Source organism: Malus domestica, chromosome 05 (assembly GCF_042453785.1).
Source record: "Malus domestica chromosome 05, GDT2T_hap1".
Taxonomy (NCBI): Eukaryota; Viridiplantae; Streptophyta; class Magnoliopsida; order Rosales; family Rosaceae; genus Malus; species Malus domestica.
In genome coordinates, this window is record NC_091665.1 from 13,955,318 (window position 1) to 13,976,765 (window position 21,448).

Here is a 21,448-nt window from a genome sequence, read left to right on the forward strand (position 1 = left end):
GCATGGGCTTAGAACAAAGCTGAAAAAGGATTAGGAAACTTCCAATTCAAGAGTAGAAACTTTCAAGAATGGAAACCTCCAAGAATAGCAACTTCCAACTTTAGAAACTTTGGTTTCCAATTCTGAACTATTTGTTCTTCATCTTCATTTCTTCATTTCTTGCCTCCTTTGATCTTCAATTTCGTCCATCCATTTGACTCCAAGCATGTGATATCCATTTTATGCTCAAAACTGCTTCAAAAGGCTCCAAATTGCACTTTCTCGCCAACTTTGTCATTTGGACCTACAAACACACGAAAATAGCTTAAAACACTATAATAACCACAAACTAACTATAAAAGTGCAAGAAAACAAGCTAACTAAGTTGCATAAATATGCTCCTATCAAATTCCCCCACACTTAGCTTTTGCTAGTTCTTGAGCAAAACAAAGGAAACAAAACAAACAAAACATAACCTAAACCTTCCAACATTTGCCTCAGGGATTTCCAATGAAACATGACACATTAAAAATCACTACTCACATAGATTTTAGTTATCCCTACCCTCAAGCGCATACTTAATCACAGTCACCACTTACTAGTTCGCATTTAATCACATAAAACAACATTTTGAATGTAGTAACATGCCTTAGAGAATTCCCTCAATTTCTCACTGGATATACACTCTATTTTCACACAGAATTTCTGACTACACTCCCTATACTAGGTATATGTGAGAAGATTGATGTAAATATGTGGACTAACACTCACATAAGTTATAAGCGAAGAAAGCACTTTCTGGAATTATTAATGCATGTATATATATATATGGTCTCACGAACGGAATGCTATTACTTAGACACGAGAACCAGGGATACCATATGCTCATACCAATCCCAAACTCCACATATTGAAATACACAACAACCAAGATTAAAGTCTAAGGGTTGTAATGGGGCTAAGGGTATTGGCTAACAAAGAAAGATAAGGAAAACAAACATTCTTAAAGCAATAGTAAGCAAAGTAATGAAATTGACACCTAGAATTCACTTTTGAATGCAGAAATCAACTTTTAAACACAAGGGAAGATTCATGCAACACTTAGGGTCAAATTCAAGCTTTTTGGACCCTTTCTTCAACAACCAACACTTTAGAGCTCTTTTTCACATATTTTTCAGCTCTTCTTTATTCTTTTCACAACTTTTCTTTTTCCTTTCTATTTTCCACGATTTTTTTCTTCTTTTTCTTTTCTACCCGTGCCTCATTTCTTCCCCCACACTTGTTTTCTGGAACAATGTTGATCAAAAGGAATTCCCTCTAAGTTTTTATCCACTATTCTTTAAGAACAAGGGTGTGGATAGTCCTATTCTAGGCTAGGTGAGGATAATGTGGCTAACAAAGAAAATAGGCTAATTAGGGCTCAAAGGGGTTAAACCTACAAAAACAAATGCATGGAATGAAGGCTTTTTGGCTCTGGTTGTAACTATTAACAACTTCATCTTGCTATATGTTATGCATTCAATTTTAAGTTTTGAATGAAAAGGGTATGAGTTCTAGTATTTGGAACTAAAGTGATAAAACGTATTCTAAGTAGCAACCAAGCAAAGAATAATGAGATCATCCAACGACTTTAGAAAACAACAAATCACAGATTACTAACTCTCCAAATAAAGTTTAGGCTCAAGTCTCTCAGGGTTGTAACGTTAGTTTGAGTTCCTTCTTTCTAGCATGTTACAAAAACTTATCTTTTTGTTTTGTGATTACATGTGAATTCGTAAACGTTAACTACAACCAAGCATAAAACAAAGAGTATATCAAACTTCCATCCATGTTTGTAACTTTCTTTAACAGTCATGCAATTAAAAATCAAATCCTCATCATTGTGTTGGAAGGTACCCTAAGACACAAACAAACACACAAAAACAACTCTTTTTGGGTTTTTCAAAACAATTTTTCAAATTTTTATGAGATTTTTGGATTTTTATGTCAAAACACACTAAAATGCACCAAAACAGCTTAAAAAGACTTAAAGACAGCAAGGAACAATTTTGGAAGTTATGGGTGATAAAATCCCACGATTTTGCAATAAAAACACTTGGTTACCCCCCCCACACTTAAACCAAACATTGTCCTCAATGTTTCAAACATAGACTCACACATATGCAAGCAAACAACACGATTAACAAACATGACAAACATGGCAAAGTAAAAACAAGAAAGGGTAGAGTTTAAGAACGCAAATCTGGTTATGGAGCTCGAATTCCTTCAATCCCTCGTTTGAACACATGAGTTGCCTCCCAAGAAGCGCTTGCTTTAACGTCTTCCAGCCAGACGATACCTCCATTTAAGCTTGAATAGGGCCCACCACATGGAGGGGTATGTCCTCAACGGCATGCTCCTCAAATGTCTCACAGTAGGGCTTCAAACGGTGTCCATTGACCTTGAATTCATGTTCCGTCTTCAAACTTTGAATTTGGACTGCACCATGAGGAAAAACATTAGTAATAACAAAAGGTCCAATCCATTTAGAACGCAACTTACCTGGAAACAACCGAAGACGGGAATTGAAAAGGAACACTTTCTGCCCTATAGAGAATGTCTTGCCACAAATCATCTTGTCATGGGTGGCCTTTGCTTTCTCCTTATAAATGAGAGCGTTCTCATAAGCTTCCTTCCTAATCTCCTCCAGCTCATTCAATTGCAATTTCCTATGGATCCCAGTGGCATCAATGTCCATATTGAATGTTTTGACGGCCCAATGTGCACGATGCTCCAATTCAACCGGAAGATGACATGGTTTCCCATAGATGAGCCGAAATGGGGACATCCTAATTGGTGTTTTGTAGGCCGTTCTATATGCCCACAATGCATCATTTAAACGCAAGCTCCAATCTTTTCGAGTTGGTCCCACTGTCTTCTCCAAAATTTGCTTGATTTCCCTATTCGAAACCTCGGCTTGCCCACTTGTCTGAGGATGATAAGGTGTTGAAACCTTATGCGTGACATTGTACTTCTTGAGCAACGTCTCAATGGTTTGATTACAAAAATGGGATCCTGCATCACTAATGAGCACTCTTGGCATTCCAAACCTTGCAAATATGTTAGTTCTAATAAAATCTGCAACTACTTTAGAATCATTAGTACGGGTGGCTTTTGCTTCCACCCATTTCGAAGCATAATCCACAACAAGTAATATATAAAGAAAACCATGGGAGGAAGGAAATGGACCCATGAAATCTATACCCCAAACATCAAAAATCTCAACAGAATATATAGTATGTTGCGGCATTTGGTCTTTTGATGTTATATTACCCATTCTTTGACAACGATCACAGGTGATACAAAAGGTTCTAGCATCTCTAAGGATAGTAGGCCAATAAAATCCACATTCTAAAACCTTATGTGTTGTGCGTTGTGTGCCGAAATGACCCCCACATTCATAAGTGTGACAGAAAGTTAAAATCGAATGAAACTCGGAATCATGCACACACCTACGTAGAATCTGGTCAGGGCAATGTTTCCACAAATAAGGGTCATCCCAAACATAAAACCGTGCATCCTTCTTGAGTGTATCACGTTGGTGCTTAGTTAGGGTGCTTGGGACATGCTTAGTGACCAAATAATTAACTAGATCGACATACCATGGCTCACTTACCTTAATGGACAGCAACTGCTCATCTGGGAATGTCTCTGGGATGGGCATGGCATTGGCATCTTCTTCATGCACCATTCGGCTCAAATGGTCAGCCACCACATTTTCACTTCCTTTCTTGTCCCGGATTTCCACGTCAAACTCTTGGAGAAGTAGCATCTAACGAATAAGCCTTGGCTTGGCCTCCTTCTTTGTGAGAAAATACTTCAAAGCTGCGTGATCAGTGTAAATAATAACTTTAGTTCCAAAAAGATATGAACGAAACTTATCTAAAGCAAATACAACAGCAAGAAGTTCTTTTTCAGTGGTGGAATAATTCAATTATGCATCATTCAACGTCCGGGATGCATAGTAGATGACGTGTGGCTTCCTGTCCCTCCTTTGTCCCAAAACAGCCCCTAATGCATAATCTGAGGCATCGCACATAAGCTCAAAGGGAAGGCTCCAATCTGGTAGGACTATGATGGGGGCCGATGTTAGTTTTTCCTTGAGGTGATTGAATGCCTTTTCACACTCATCATCGAACTTGAATGTCACATCTTTTTGAAGAAGTCGGCAAATGGGTTGGGAAATCTTGGAAAAATCTTTGATGAATCGCCTATAGAATCCTGCATGTCCAAGAAAAGAATGAACCTCTCTCACCGAAGTGGGAGAGGGTAAGTAGCATACAAGATCTATTTTTGATTTATCAACCTCTATTCCCTTCGCAGAAACTATGTGACCTAAAACTATACCTTGTTTAACCATAAAGTGACATTTTTCCCAATTCAAAACAAGGTTAGTTTCAATGCACCGGTTTAAGATTAAAGTGACATTATCTAAACAACCATCAAATGAATCACCAAAGACACCAAAGACACTAAAGTCATCCATTAAAGTGACATTATCTAAACAACCACAAAATCTGAAAATATACTTACCATGCATCGTTGGAATGTGGCTGGTGCATTACACAACCTGAATGGCATTGACAATAAGCAAAAGTGCCAAATGGACAAGTAAAAGTAATTTTTTCTTGATCATCTGGAGCTATAACAATTTGATTATATCCTGAATAACCATCTAGAAAGCAATAAAAAGAATGACCGGCTAACTTTTCAAGCATTTGATCAATGAACGGCAAGGGGAAGTGGTATTTCCTTGTGGTGGCGTTTAGCTTCCTATAGTCAATGCACACTCGCCAACCGGTTTGGATACGTGTAGGCACAAGCTCATTCTCTACATTCTTCACCACGGTGACTCCTGATTTCTTTGGTACAACTTGAACCGGTGAAACCCAAAGACTATCTGAGATGGGGTAAATGACTCCACAATCAAGTAGCTTGATAATCTCCTTTTTCACAACTTCCATCATTGGAGGGTTAAGTCGACGTTGAGCCTCTCGAGTTGGTTTAGCCCCTCCTCTAGAAGTATGTGATGCATGCAAGTTGTAGGGCTAATTCCCTTAATGTCGGCCAATGTCCATCCAATTGCCGTTTTATGCTCTTTCAACACACGAGTCAACTTCTCCTCCTCCAATGCCGTGAGTGATGAGGAAACAATGACGGGCAATGTCTCGTCATCTCCCAAAAATACATACTTCAAATAGATCAATATAGAAACAAGAATGATCATCCTTAGGATATTTAATAGATTCAGAAATATTGAAATTAATAACATCCCCATCAAATTCCATTGTGAGTGTGATGTGAAAATTAACTTGACACACAAATTAAACCCTATGGATGACAATTGTAGTATATGAGCAAATAGGGATCGTTCTAAACCGGGGATTAACTAGGGATGCTAATCAATGTGAAACTGACTCAAGAACATAAAAACATAATGTAGAACACTAAACTAGACTCAATTAATGCAAAACTAGAGTTTAAAACACTTAAATCAACCAAAAACTCAAAACAGCAACTAAAAGACTCAAAACTGCCTTAAAACCACTTTCTGGGCAGTTTTGAGTACCTAACACTAATTTGGACGAAATTGGACTATAACTTGACTCAAGACACTTAAAAACACAACTAAATTGATTTCTAACTAATCTAACACTTTAAAATAAATGGGGGATTGATTTTGACGAACTTAAAACTTTAAAACTTAAACTTTGAAAACAAACTTAAAGCAAAACAGATTGTGATGAAATAGAATGATGAGAAACTAGTTAGAGGGTTCCTTATCCGCACATGAACATATGCATACAACTCGATCTCCAATTACTCTTTCAACAAACCATGAATGACAATGCCCCAAATTAACTAGATTGCACCAATTAATTCTCAGATTTCCCTAGATTCATTGAATTGAATGGAATACGCATTACAACCAAATTATTCTTATCAAGGACCCTAACTATGGAATACGCATGATAGAGACACATATCAAAGATCATTAAGTTCAATGGAAATCATAAGCATTGACGAGGCATTCATAACTATGGGATACGCATGTTACTCTTGCCTAGGATTTACTTAACGCAATCGTGACTAGCGACTTTTACTACTTATGAATATAAGTTAATAACGATTAGGTGAAATTCCCTTATACTCTAGCATCAAGTTTAGGCATGCAAATTAAGTGTCGACCCTCAACCCACATACATAAACAAGTTATCAATCAAATAGATAAGTAAACCACATTCACGATTTATGAAATCATAATTGGAAGAAATCAAGTCATATAAAACATATGATCATGGCTTCAAATTCGCCTCTAACTAAAAAGAAATTAGTTCCACATGTCTAACATAATTGAAAAGCAATTTAAATTAAACATGAAAACAGAAACAAGAGAAGAAAAAACTCTTAAAACTCCCAAAGATGCAGATGGCTTGCGCACAAGGCCCTCATTCATCAACGGAATGCACGACAAGGCTCTCCTTCTTCTCCAAAAGGTGCGGTAGAGATGTGTATGGATGTAGGATGGGATTTTGTGATGTAGAATGGTGATTAGGGTTGCGGCAAGGTGTGTTTGAATGGTGTGAAGGGGTGGTGACGAATTTAGGCTTAAAACACATATATATAGGCACCACAAACCCTAAAGAAATCAGGTTAGACAATGGGCTAGGGTTTAGGTGCGGCTAGGGTTAGAGATGGGCCTTCTAGAATGCCTTGCAAGGCAAGGAAATAGGTGTTCTAGAAGGCTAGGTGCGGCTGATTAGTGGGCTAGGGTTAGGGTTTGTAGATAGGGCTTCTAGAAAGCCCAAAACCAAGAATAGAAACTCTCGAAAATGGAAACCTCTAAGAATAGAAACTTCCAACTTTAGAAACTTTGGTTGCCAATTCCGACTTCTTTGTTCTTCACTTTCATTTCTTCATTTCTTAAGCTCCTTTGACCTTCAAACTCGTCCATTCCTTGTGCTCCATAAGCATACAATCCATTCCAGCTCAATTTTGCTCTCAAATGCTCCAAATTGCATCATTTTATGTAATATGCTCTTAAAACCTGAAAACACATGAAACTAACTTAAAAGACTACTTTAAACTAAGAAAACATAACTAAAATGCATAAGAACTAGCTAACTAAGGCGCATAAATATGCTCCTATCAGAGTGTTCCTTTAAACACATCTATCTTGGTGCGGGCTGTTTCATGAAGGGTCTTCTTAGGAGGATCGGCAAGGATGTGGAATAGCCCGAATCTTCCATCTCAAGCACATAGAAGTCCGCTGGAAATACTAAGTCATTAACCTGCACCAAAACATCTTCCAAAACCCCTTTCGGGTATGCATTAGAACGATCGGCTAATTGAATGATAACACCATCATTTTTAAGCTCTCCTAGGTTCATAGATGCATAAATAGAGTAGGGCATGACGTTGATGGATGCACCTAGATCTAACATCGCATGCTCAAACTTGGTATTTCCAATAACACAAGGAATTGTAAAACTACCTAGATCTTTGCATTTTGGTGGTAGTTTTCTTTGCAAAACGGCAGACACATTCTCACTTACCTTTACAACTTCTTTGTTTGAAATCCTCTTTCTTGTTGTACACAGTTCCTTCAAAAAATTTCCATACCTTGGAACTTGTTTAATTGCATCAAGGAGTGGGATATTCACTTGCACCTTTCTAAACGTCTCAAGAATGTCCTTCTCATTCTCCTCCTTCTTTGATTGCATAAATCTGCGAGGGAAAGGTGCATTGGGTGGAAAAGGGTTAGAATCGTTCACAATTACATCACCCTTACCTGAATTGGACGGTTTAGGTGCACTAGATGGCTGCGGCATTGGAAGAACTTCTTTCCTTGCAGTGGCTTTGTCCAATTCCTCATCTTCAATCAGCAACTTTTCAGCCTCATTTTGACTTTGTTTGGATGGATTTGGCTTGATTCCCACCTCTTTTCCGCTTCTCAACGTAATAGCTTTAGCGGATTCGAAACCTCCCTTCGGATTCACAATGGTTGAACTTGGGAGTTTTCCTTCTTTACGAAACTGCCCCATAAACTCAGAAATCTGCCCTATTTGTTTCTTCACTTCACTCATTTCCTTAGCTTGATTTTGTTGGCCCTGCGTAAGTGAACTTAGTAATTGAAAAAGTGTATCATTATCTAATTTCAAACCTGAATTTTGTTGGGCAGATTGTGGTGGGACTTGTGGTGGTGCATACAGCCTTTGAAACACTCCAAGTGGTGTTTGCCGAAATCCCCCTTGTTGGGCAGGTTGTTGTGGTTCTCTCCATTTGAAATTGGGATGATCTCTCCACCCTGGATTGTAAGTGTTGGAGTATGGATCGTTTCGTGGTTGACTTTGGCTCCCAAAACCCACGACATTGGCAGATTCTCACCCTCCATTCTCAATCAATTGAGGGCATTGGTCATTAAGATGTCCTTGCATAGAACACATGCCACAAACACTTGGTCCTTGTATCTTCATCCCTTCGGCCATCTGAGATATAATAGAAGTGAGGTTAGTTAATTGTGATTGAATGTCGGACATAGAACTTACCTCATTAACTTGCTGCCATGGGGGGTCTCTTTGTCCAAGCCCTTCGTATTGTTGTGCATTTAGCGCTCGGTTGGCAATTAAGGTTTTTGCAGCCATTGGTGTTTTGTCAACCAATGCACCTCTCGCTGAAGCATCTAGCATTTGTCGCTCAATTGGAAGAAGTCCTTCATAAAAGTATTGATAGGAGCATATTTATGCCACTTAGTTAGCTTGTTCTTGTGCATTTACCAGTTCGTAGTTATTTTAGTATTTTAAGCTATTTTCGTGTGTTTGTAGGTCCAATGGTTTAAAGTGGCAAAGAAGTGTATTTTGGAGCCTTTTGGAGCAGTTTTGGGCATCAAATGGATTGCACATGCTTGGAGCTAAGAATATGGATGAAATTGAAGATCAAATGAGCTTAGGATTGAATGAAGATGTGAAGAATTGGATTCAAGACAAATGAAGAATGAAGAGTTCAAAATTGGAAGCCAAAGTTTCTAAAGTTGGAAGTTTCTATTCTTGGAGGTTTCCATTTGTGAAGGTTTCCATCTTTGGCTCTACACTTTCCTAATCCTAAGTCACATATGTTCCAGCCACAAAAGGGGTTCCTAAATCATTTAGGACACTTAATTATATGATTTTAGGAGACCTATACCTATCCCTAATCCTTGCCGCACATGGGATCCTCTCCTTTCCTATTTTCTGATTTTAATTCACATTCCCCTTTTGTTTCTTCCATCCTTGCTGCACCCTACCTCATCTCCTTACCTAATTTCTGACCCAAAATTACATTCCCCTTTGTTCTAAAGCCTTGCCACACAAGGGGAGAGGTTCTTACCTATTTTGTGACCCAAAACACATTCCTAAAATCTGCCCTAAAATCTTTGCCGAATTTCCCTTCTTTTTCTCTTTAATTCCTGCACTTACCTTCCCTTTTTCCTTCAAATTTCTAACCTCTATTCACTTTCCTTTTCTCTGCCACAATTATTTACCTCTTTTCCTTCAAATCTGCCATATATTTTCCTCTCCTAAATTCACTAATTTCTGTTAGGTTTTCTTGGGGATTTGGAAAGCTAAATCCTTCCCTAAAACTACTTCAAATTCGTAGCCCTTCCTTGCCCTATAAATAAAGACCCTTGCAGCAGCTTTTGGGAATTCCACCCTTCACCATAACTAACCTATATCCATCCACCACCACAAATCACCACAAAAACCATCACCCATCCTTTGTGCCGCAGAAAAGAAGAAGGAAGGAGACCCTTGGACGCACTTGCCATTCAAGACATTGGATTGTTGGAGCGTTTCTAGGTGTTTTCATTCTTTGTTTTCAATATCTAAATTTATGTTTCTTTGTTTTGCGAGTATGAGGAACTAAACCCCTCTTGGCTAGGGGGAATTTCGAAACCATGATTATATTTGCAATATGAATTGATTACCTTCAGTTGTGATTTCATAAGTTGTGAATTCAATTTGTTTAACTGCTTGATTGATAACTTATTCGTGTATGTTGATTAAGGAGGCCTACTTAGTTTGCATGCATGAATATGATGCTAGAGTATAAGGGAGTTTCACCTAATAGTTACAAACTTATATTCACAAGTAGTGGAGGTCGCTTATAAACGATCGCATTAAATGAATTCTTGGCACTAGTTTCATGCTCATCATAGTAACGAATGCCTCGTCAATACTTATAGTTTTCATGATGCTTAATGATCTTTGATTGTATCTTTATTGTGCTTTTCACGTAAAGGACTTTTGAAGAATGCTTTGAATTATTGTATGCGCTTTCCCATCCAATTCATTAACTTAAGGAGAACTTGAAGGTTAATTTAAGCGGACCTAATTAACCTGGGGTGTTGAGTTTCATGATTTATCGAAAGAACAACTGAAAATTGGTTTATGTGCAAGTGTGTCATGTGTGGAGAAGGACCTTCTAGCTAATCCATCATCTATCCATTCATCTTAATTTCGTCCAAAATCTGTTTAGTTTTAAGTTTCTGTTTTGTTTTGCTTATTTTCGTCCAAAAACCCAATCCTCTTTACTTTGAAGTGTTAGATTAGTTAAAATCTGTTTTGGTTTGTGTTTTTAAGTGTCTTGAGTTAAGTTAAAACCAATTTTCGTCCAAATTTACTCTAGGTGGCAGATTTGAGTCAATTTCATTGTTTTGTGCTGTTTTGAGTCTTTTAAGTTTGATTTGAGTCTTGTGAGTCTTGTTAAGTGTTTTTAAGTTTATTTTTGTGTTTCTAAGTCAGTTTAGAGGTTTTAGCAAGCCCTCCTAATCCCCGGTCCAGAACGATCCCTACTTGCATCTTTACTACAATTTGACAACAAGAGGGTTTAATTTGTGTGTTAGTTTATAACGCATCAAGTATTGAAGTAGAAGTTCTTCTTTCATTTGGTGCTGAGGACATGAGGCGACAAGAGCCTTAAAACGCTCATAGTATGCTGGAAAGGACTCTCCTTGGCTTTGTTGAATGCCACTAATCTTCTTCCTCAAGAGAATGACTCTCGAAGTGGGGAAGAACTTCTCTAAAAACGCCCTCTTTATGCTTTCCCAAGAAGTGACCGTCCTGGGTGCTAATTCATAAAGGCAATCTTTGGCCTTTTCCACAAGAGAGAATGGATCTTCATCATCAAAATGTTCCCATCGACATTGATGGGTGTTATGCTCGAACAAACAACTTCGAACTCCTTAAGATGCTTGTTTGGATCTTCCATGGACAGCCCCATGGTATTTGGGAATGTGATGCAACAAGCTTGACTTCAATTCAAACTCGTTGGTCTTGCCTTGAATAGCCAAGGGGTATTGAATGCAAAGGGGTGCGGCATTGGCCAACCCCGAGGCCGAGAGTTCTTTTATTGTACGATTGTCTGCTGCCATGACTTCTTCTTCATGTTCTTCATGTTCGAACTCGTTTGTTCTTCATGTTCTTCATGTTCAATTTGAACTCGTTTGTTCTTCATGTTCATTTCTTCATTTCTTGCCTCCTTTGATCTTCAATTTCGTCCATCCATTTGACTCTGATGCGAAATATATTAAGCACACAAATTAAACCCTCTTTTTGTCAAATTGTAGCAAAGATGTAAGTAGGGATCGTTCTAAACCGGGGATTAGGAGGGATTGCTAAACACTTGGAAACTGACTTAAAAACTCAAAAACAACGTTTAAACCACTAAACTAGACCCAAAGAATGCAAAAGTAAAGGTTAAAACACTTAAACAAACCTAAAACTCAAAACAGCAACTAGAAGGCTCAAAACTGCCTAAAAACCACTTTCTGGGCAGTTTTGAGCACCTACACTAATTTGGACGAAATTTGATGAAAACTTGAATCAAAATACTTAGAAACACAAATCAAAACACTTTCTAACTAATCTAGGACTTCAAATTAAAGGGGGATTTGTTTTGGACGAAAATTTAACACAAAACAGAAACTTGAAACTAAACAGATTGTAAAAACGATTTTGGTGAAATAGATGGATAAAAGGCTAGTTAGGAGGTTCTTCTCCACACATGTCACACTTGCAAACAAAACGATTTTCAGTTGTTCTTCCAATAAACTATGAATACTCAACGCCCCAAGTTAACCGTGAATTGCACTAATTAACCCTCAGTTTCTCCAGAATTTATCAAGTTGGATGATTGCATACGACAACTCAAAACATTCCCTACAAGTTCCCTACATGAATTGCATAATAGAGATACAAGCAAGAATCATTACGTTCTATGAAAAACATAAGCATTGACGAAGCATTTGTTACTATGAATTGCATGAAACTTATGCTAAGAATTCATTCAACGCGATCGTTTTCAAGCGATCTTCACTACTTGTGATTATAAGATTGTAACTATTAGGTGAAACTCCCTCATAATCTAGCATCATATTCATGCATGAAAGTTAAGCGTGCACTCTCAATCAACATACACAAATAAGTTATCAATCAAATAGATGAACGAATTGAATCCATAACTCATGAAATAACAACTGAATGTAATCGAATCAAATTGCAAGCATGTACATGGTTTCGAATCACCCCCCAACTAAGGGGGTTTAGTTCCTCATACTCACAACACAAAGTTTATTGAATTGAAACATCAAAGACATAAGAAAGATTACACCTAAAATGCCAAAGAAGTCCACTTTGAAATCTGCACAGAAAGCTCCTCTTTCTTCTTCTCCTTGTTGCGGCAGAGTTGGTTTAGAGGCTGTTTGGATGGTTTTCTGATGTAGGAAGGGAATTAGGATGGTATGGGGGTGCGGCAAGGTGTGTGGGTGGTGTATGGAGGTGTATAATGGTGGCTGGAATGAAGGAGAGTTGCGGCAAGGTGTATGGATGTGGCTGGAATGAATGGTGGCTGCGGCAAGGTGGGGGAAGGGATTTTTTGCGATTTCTGATTTTTAGAATGGGGTCTCTCTGCGGCTAGGGTGTAGAAATATATATATAGGCACTTAAAAACCCTAGCAATTCAGATTAGAACAATGGGCTAGGGTTAAGGTTTGTAAAATAGGGCTTTTTGGATGGAAAGGTGCGGCATAGGCTTAGGGATTTCCAATCAGATTTTTGCATGTGAACAAGGCCTAGGTGCGGCTGAAACAATGGGCTAGGGTTAGGGTTTAGGTACGGCATAGGTCCAAGAGTTAAGGATGGGTCATCCAAAAGCCCAAAACCGAGAATAGAAACTCACGAAAATGGAAACCTCCAAGAATAGAAACTTCCAACTTTAGAAACTTTGGTTGCCAATTCCGATTTAGGAAAGATCAACCCAAAATGGAAACTTTTAGGCTTAGCTTTCCTACTTCAAGTAGGAAACCTCAAATCTTCAACTCTTCAATTTCATCCCAACCTTGCGTTCCAAGCATGTCCTTTTCACTTCAAGCTCACTTTCTGCTCCAAAAGCTCCAAATTGCATCATTTCATGTAATACGTCCGCTAAACCTGAAAACACAAGAAAGTAGCTTAAAAGACTACTTTAACGAAGAAAACATAACAAAGATGCATAAGAACTAGCTAACTAAGGCGCATAAATATGCTCCTATCAAATTCCCCCACACTTAGCTTTTGCTAGTCCTCGAGCAAAACAAACAAAAGAAAGGAAACAGAACGAAACCAACTAACCAAAACAAAACCTAAACCTTCCAACGTTTGCCTCAGGGATTTCCAATGCACACGACATGTTAAAGATTGTTATCCCCACAAATTTGAGTCATCTTTACACAAGCACATACTTAATTAAAGCCACCACTTACTAATTCACAAGTAATCAATCAAAACAATGCTTTGAATGTAGTAACATGCCTTAGAGAATTCCCTCAATTCCTTACAAGATATACACTCTATTTTCACTCAGATTTTCTAACTCCACACCCTACACTAGTCATATGTGAGAAGATTGATGTAGAAATGAAAACGAATGCTCACATATATGTATCACAAAGAACGCAATTTCTAGAGTTAAGAAGCATGTTTAGATATGATCTCATGAATAGAATGCTACTACTTAGATGCGAGAACCAGTGACACCATATGCTCATAACAAATTCAAACTCCACAAATTGAAACACATAACATTCAAGATAGAAGTTAAGGGTTGTAATGGGGCTTGGGGTGTTGGTTAACAAGGAAAGGATAAGGAAAACAAACGTTCTTCAAGCAATAGTAAGCAAAGCAATGAAATTGAGACTTAGAATTCACTTAGAGTGCAGAAATTAACTTTAAAACACAAGGGAAAGATTTAAACAACTCCTTAGGGCCGAATTCATTGTTTTGGACCCTTACTTCAACAAACAATACTTTGGAACTCTTTTTCTCAACTTTTCTTCATTTTTTTTTTCTTTTTCCACAATTTTTTTTTCTTTTCTTTTCTTTGCCGTGCCTATGGCACACACTTCCTCATGAAAAACACTTCCCCCACACTTATTTTCTGCCAACATAAATCAAAAGGGAATTCAATTTGAATCATGCTTTACTATGCTTTAAGAACAAGGTATGGATGGTCCTAATCTAGGCTAGGTGAGGAGAACATGGGTTAACAATTAACGAAGGCTAACAAGGCTCAATGGGGTTAAAAACCTACAAAACATAATGACATAGGGGATTCATGGCTTTTTGGCTAGGGTGGTGGTCACTACACAACTTCATCTTGAATATGTGTTATGCAAATCAATAACATGCTTTGAATGAAATGGGCATGAGTTCTAGCATTTGGAACTAAATGATGAAACGCCTTCTAAGTAGCAACCAAGCAAAGAATAATGAGATCATGCAACGACTTAGAAAACAAAGAATGCACAGATTTTCACTCTCCAAATAAACGTTAGGCTCAAGTCTCACAAGGTTGTAGCGTTAGTTTAAGTTCCTTCCTTCAAACATGTTACAAAAACTGATTTTTTTTCTTTTATGATTGCATGTGAATTCATAAGTTATAACCACAACTAAGCATAAACAAAGAGTAAATCAAACTTTCATCCATGTTAGTCACTTTCTTTAACAGCCATGTAATTACAAACCGAATCCTCATCATTGTGTTGGAAGGTACCCTAAAACACAAACAAACACACAAAAACAACTCTTTTTGGGTTTTTAAAACAAATTTTTCAAATTTTTATGTAATTTTCGGATTTTTACTTCAAAACACACTAAAACACATCAAAATTGCTCAAAAACACTTAAAAACAGCAAGGAACAAGTCTTCAAGTTTAGGGTGATAAAATCCCACGAATTTGCATCTAAAACACTTAGTTACCCCCCCACACTTAAATCAAACATTGTCCTCAATGTTTCAAGCATGAAATCACACTAAACAAAAAGAAACACACAAACAGCAACTAAAACAACTAAATAGGCAGATTCAAACTAAATAACAAAGGGAAGAGTTTAGGAACGCAAATCTGGAATTGGAGTGATTCCATGGGTTTCCTTTGTTGAATTGCATGGGCTGCCTCCCAAGTAGCGCTTTCTTTTACGTCTTGCAGCCGGACGAAGCTCCTTTGAAGGTTATTGAACCCCACGGCATGGAGGGGTGTTTCCTCTACACCTTGTCCTTCGAACCACTTCATGCATTGGGTCCTTGAATGGAATGGGATAATGATCCTTTCGTAGTGTCGTGTTGTGCTTCTCTAAATCAACACGAACTCTCCCACCATATTGACTTTGATTAGGTACCTGCACCGTACAAGGTAACAACCGATTAATTGAAATGGGAATTGAAATTGGATCAGGTGGCTTACCTAGGTGCGGCATAGGAGTGGGAGTACAATGGACAGATGCACAAAGGTTGCACTCGGCCAAATTTGGTGATTTCAAGGTTGAGGCCGTGCATTCTTTGTTGCTCACTCCAATTCCCTCCGCGATGGTAGTTCGAGGTGCATTCTTCTTGACTAGTGTTGAACATGCCTGCCCTATATTTTCAATTACATTAATGGCACAACAAGAACGAACATCATTAGTATTCTCAATTGATTCAGGAATCTTAAAGTTAATCATATCACCACCAAAGGCCATAGTTACGGCTCCCTTGGCCACATCAATCTTGGTTTGAGCCGTTTTCATGAATGGTCGTCCAAGCAAGAGTGGTGATGGTGGAGAGTGGGTTGAGTCCTCCATATCAAGCACATAGAAATCTGCAGGAAAAATCAAATGGTCTACCTGCACCAAAACATCTTCCAACACTCCCTTGGGATATGCATTAGATCGATCGGCTAATTGAATTATAACGCCATCATTTTTAAGTTTTCCTAGATTCATAGATACATAAACAGAATATGGCATGACATTAATTGATGCACCTAGATCTAGCATAGCATGTTCAAATCTTGTATTACCAATTACACAAGGGATTGTGAAACTACCTGGATCTTTGCATTTAGGTGGTAGCTTCCTTTGCAACATTGCAGAGACATTCTCGCTTACATGTACCACCTCCTTCTCCCGAATCCGCTTCCTCGTTGTACAAAGCTTCTTCAAGAACTTGGCATACTTCGGGATTTGCTTGATTGCATCCAAAAGAGGTATGTTAACTTGAACTTTCCTAAATGTCTCTAGAACATCTTTTTCCTCCTCTTCATTCTTGGATTGCAAAAATCTGCTAGGAAAGGGCACATTGGGTGGAATAATGTTAGAATTAACCGAACTTGGACCTTTCTTACCTAGGGTGGACGGATTGGAGGACTTAGGATCAATGGTTGCTTGCGGCAAAGGTTGCTCCACCTTTGCCGTGGGTTGCTTTGGGTTCTCCTCCCCAGATTTCAACGTTTCATCTTCTTTGGGACCTGATTTTGGTGGTGTAGGACCTGCCCCAACTTCTTTTCCACTCCTTAGCATGATTGCATTTGCGGTTTCAAAGCCTCCCTTTGGATTTGGAATGGTGGAACTAGGGAGTTGTCCAGGATCTCGAAACTTACCTACAAACTCGGCAATCTGCCCAATTTGTTTTTCAAGTTGATCCACCCTTCTGTCTTGGTTTTGCATAGCTTTAGCTTGATCTTCCTGCCCATTAGACAACTTAGTTAGTATCTTAAGAAGTGCATCATTGTCAAGAGACGTACCTGAGGCACTTGGGCCGGATTGGGCTTGATTTTGGGGTGGACCGTAGGTTTTGGGAAAGAACCCCGAGGGTTGTTGCCTAAAGCCTCCTTGGTTCTGAGGTTGCTGGGGCTCCCTCCATTTGAAGTTTGGATGGTCTCGCCACCCCGGATTATACGTGTTTGAATATGGATCGTTCCTTGGTTGGTTTTGCCCTTGAAACCCAATTGCATGGGCGCTTTCCCATCCACCATTTTCAATCAACTGTGGACATTTTTCAGAGACATGTCCTTGGATGGAACATACGCCACATACAATTGGTCCTTGCATCTTCATGCCCTCGGCCATCTGAGACACAAGAGAAGTAAGATTAGCCAATTGTGAGTGAAGATCGGAAGTTGTACTTACCTCATGTACTTGGTGCCGTGGGGGTCCTCTTTGGCCTACACCCTCGTACTGTTGAGCGTTCAATGCTCTATTAGCAATCAAGACCTTGGCAGCCATGGGTGTCTTGTCCACCAATGCTCCCCCCGCCGAAGCATCAAGCATTTGACGTTCTAGAGGTAGGAGACCCTCGTAGAAGTATTGCAACAGTAACTCCTCCTTCATCTGATGCTGCGGACAAGAAGCAACAAGTGATTTAAATCGTTCATAATATGTAGGAAAAGACTCACCTTCTTCTTGCTGAATTCCGCTTATCTTTTTGCGGAGGAGGATGATGCGAGAAGTTGGAAAGAACTTCTCCAAGAACGCTCTCTTCATACTTTCCCACGATGTGACAGTTCCGGGAGCTAACTCATATAACCAATCCTTGGCTTTATCCATCAAAGAGAATGGAAAAGCCTTCATCTTCAAAATATTTCCGTCAACATTGACGGGAGTCATACTAGAGCAAACTACTTCAAATTCTTTCAAATGTTTGTTAGGATCTTCCATGGACAAGCCATGGTATTTAGGAATATGATGAAGTAAACTTGACTTTAATTCAAACTCATCTGTCTTACCTTGGGCAGCCACGGGGTATTGGATGCACAAGGGTGCGGCATTATCCAAACCCGAGGCGGAAAGCTCCTTGAGTGTACGATTGTCCATGGCCATGCCTTGGACTTCTTCAAATATCCCTGCCGTGGCTTCCTCCTCCTCTTCTTGTACGTTTTCTTCAAGGTCAGATTCGGAACTGGGTGGATGGTGTTCTTGCTGGTTTCTAGCTCTTCTTAACTTCCTCTCAAAATCGTCGTCAAACTCCAAGATGTTCGCACGAATCGTTTGAGAGCTTCTAGTCATACATTAGTACCTAAGAAACAAGAAACAAAATTAGGTCAGAACTTAAACAAAATCAGAAACAAAGTGAAATAAAAGAAACAAAAACAATCCAAGGGATTAGCAAAATTTGCTAATCCCCGGCAACGGCGCCAAAAATTTGATGCGAAATATATTAAGCACACAAATTAAACCCTCTTTTTGTCAAATTGTAGCAAAGATGTAAGTAGGGATCGTTCTAAACCGGGGATTAGGAGGGATTGCTAAACACTTGGAAACTGACTTAAAAACTCAAAAACAACGTTTAAACCACTAAACTAGACCCAAAGAATGCAAAAGTAAAGGTTAAAACACTTAAACAAACCTAAAACTCAAAACAGCAACTAGAAGGCTCAAAACTGCCTAAAAACCACTTTCTGGGCAGTTTTGAGCACCTACACTAATTTGGACGAAATTTGATGAAAACTTGAATCAAAATACTTAGAAACACAAATCAAAACACTTTCTAACTAATCTAGGACTTCAAATTAAAGGGGGATTTGTTTTGGACGAAAATTTAACACAAAACAGAAACTTGAAACTAAACAGATTGTAAAAACGATTTTGGTGAAATAGATGGATAAAAGGCTAGTTAGGAGGTTCTTCTCCACACATGTCACACTTGCAAACAAAACGATTTTCAGTTGTTCTTCCAATAAACTATGAATACTCAACGCCCCAAGTTAACCGTGAATTGCACTAATTAACCCTCAGTTTCTCCAGAATTTATCAAGTTGGATGATTGCATACGACAACTCAAAACATTCCCTACAAGTTCCCTACATGAATTGCATAATAGAGATACAAGCAAGAATCATTACGTTCTATGAAAAACATAAGCATTGACGAAGCATTTGTTACTATGAATTGCATGAAACTTATGCTAAGAATTCATTCAACGCGATCGTTTTCAAGCGATCTTCACTACTTGTGATTATAAGATTGTAACTATTAGGTGAAACTCCCTCATAATCTAGCATCATATTCATGCATGAAAGTTAAGCGTGCACTCTCAATCAACATACACAAATAAGTTATCAATCAAATAGATGAACGAATTGAATCCATAACTCATGAAATAACAACTGAATGTAATCGAATCAAATTGCAAGCATGTACATGGTTTCGAATCACCCCCCAACTAAGGGGGTTTAGTTCCTCATACTCACAACACAAAGTTTATTGAATTGAAACATCAAAGACATAAGAAAGATTACACCTAAAATGCCAAAGAAGTCCACTTTGAAATCTGCACAGAAAGCTCCTCTTTCTTCTTCTCCTTGTTGCGGCAGAGTTGGTTTAGAGGCTGTTTGGATGGTTTTCTGATGTAGGAAGGGAATTAGGATGGTATGGGGGTGCGGCAAGGTGTGTGGGTGGTGTATGGAGGTGTATAATGGTGGCTGGAATGAAGGAGAGTTGCGGCAAGGTGTATGGATGTGGCTGGAATGAATGGTGGCTGCGGCAAGGTGGGGGAAGGGATTTTTTGCGATTTCTGATTTTTAGAATGGGGTCTCTCTGCGGCTAGGGTGTAGAAATATATATATAGGCACTTAAAAACCCTAGCAATTCAGATTAGAACAATGGGCTAGGGTTAAGGTTTGTAAAATAGGGCTTTTTGGATGGAAAGGTGCGGCATAGGCTTAGGGATTTCCAATCAGATTTTTGCATGTGAACAAGGCCTAGGTGCGGCTGAAACAATGGGCTAGGGTTAGGGTTTAGGTACGGCATAGGTCCAAGAGTTAAGGATGGGTCATCCAAAAGCCCAAAACCGAGAATAGAAACTCACGAAAATGGAAACCTCCAAGAATAGAAACTTCCAACTTTAGAAACTTTGGTTGCCAATTCCGATTTAGGAAAGATCAACCCAAAATGGAAACTTTTAGGCTTAGCTTTCCTACTTCAAGTAGGAAACCTCAAATCTTCAACTCTTCAATTTCATCCCAACCTTGCGTTCCAAGCATGTCCTTTTCACTTCAAGCTCACTTTCTGCTCCAAAAGCTCCAAATTGCATCATTTCATGTAATACGTCCGCTAAACCTGAAAACACAAGAAAGTAGCTTAAAAGACTACTTTAACGAAGAAAACATAACAAAGATGCATAAGAACTAGCTAACTAAGGCGCATAAATATGCTCCTATCAGACTCCAAGCATGTGATATCCATTTTATGCTCAAAACTGCTTTAAAAGGCTCCAATTGCACTTTCTCGCCAACTTTGTCATTTGGACCTACAAACACACGAAAATAGCTTAAAACACTATAATAACCACAAACTAACTATAAAAGTGCAAGAAAACAAGCTAACTAAGTTGCATAAATATGCTCCTATCAACCCTTCTCCTATAGGGTTGAGGTGCGATGTCAGGTAAAAGTATATTAATTTTAAAATTTTATTTATTATTATTGATTAATAACATTTCTTAATTTTTTTTTCTTTAGGAGGGTTCTAAGTTCCTAAAGCTCGACATGTTCAAGGACATTTATGTTTGACCCGGCGATGAGAAGCTCCATGTAAGTATATGTAATTGTTATTATTCTGATATTTTTAAATCATTCAAATATTAATTAAATTTTTTTATTACATATTAAATATATTTTCTTTATTATTATAGGCTACTATTGTGGAGAAGAGCACGATCGAAGACGTCACTGTACCCGAGGATGTAGGTCTTTAGATTCCTAGATACGATGCTCGATCGTCGTCATGGCAAGGTTGTTCGTGGTATGGGGAAGGCGCGGGTTCATGAGACGGGTGCCTCCTCTTCCAAACCTACTACAGAACAGGTCGTCGCCCTGACAAAGGAAGTGACAATCCTAAAAGATAAGATTGCGGCTAAGGACGCCCAGATTGTAGCCCGAGACGAGAAGATGAGCATATGAACTTACGGGCCTTCAAGATGTCTAGCCTCCATATGACCTTACAGGCCTTCGAGATGTCCGGACTCCATTTTCAACCTCCTAGCCGTTTCACCCAGCCAATACCTAGTAGCTTGATGCATCGAACCTCGACAACTATTTGCTATAGTTTTTTCTTTTTTGTTCGAACAACTTGTACGTACATTTTCATATATTTTATAATTTA

The 21,448-nt window shown here is 38.7% G+C and overlaps 1 protein-coding gene across 1 annotated transcript; it reads right to left on the reverse strand.

Annotated features, from left to right (window-relative positions):
* Positions 1-7,189: 7,189 nt before the first annotated feature.
* LOC139196074 (uncharacterized) lies at positions 7,190-8,707 on the reverse strand. The gene is made up of 2 exons (XM_070821737.1): positions 8,567-8,707; positions 7,190-8,128 (listed from the first exon to the last, which is right to left on the reverse strand). The coding sequence occupies exons 1-2, from the start codon at positions 8,705-8,707 to the stop codon at positions 7,190-7,192; spliced, it is 1,080 nt and encodes a 359-aa protein (XP_070677838.1).
* Between the last annotated feature and the right edge of the window lie 12,741 nt (positions 8,708-21,448).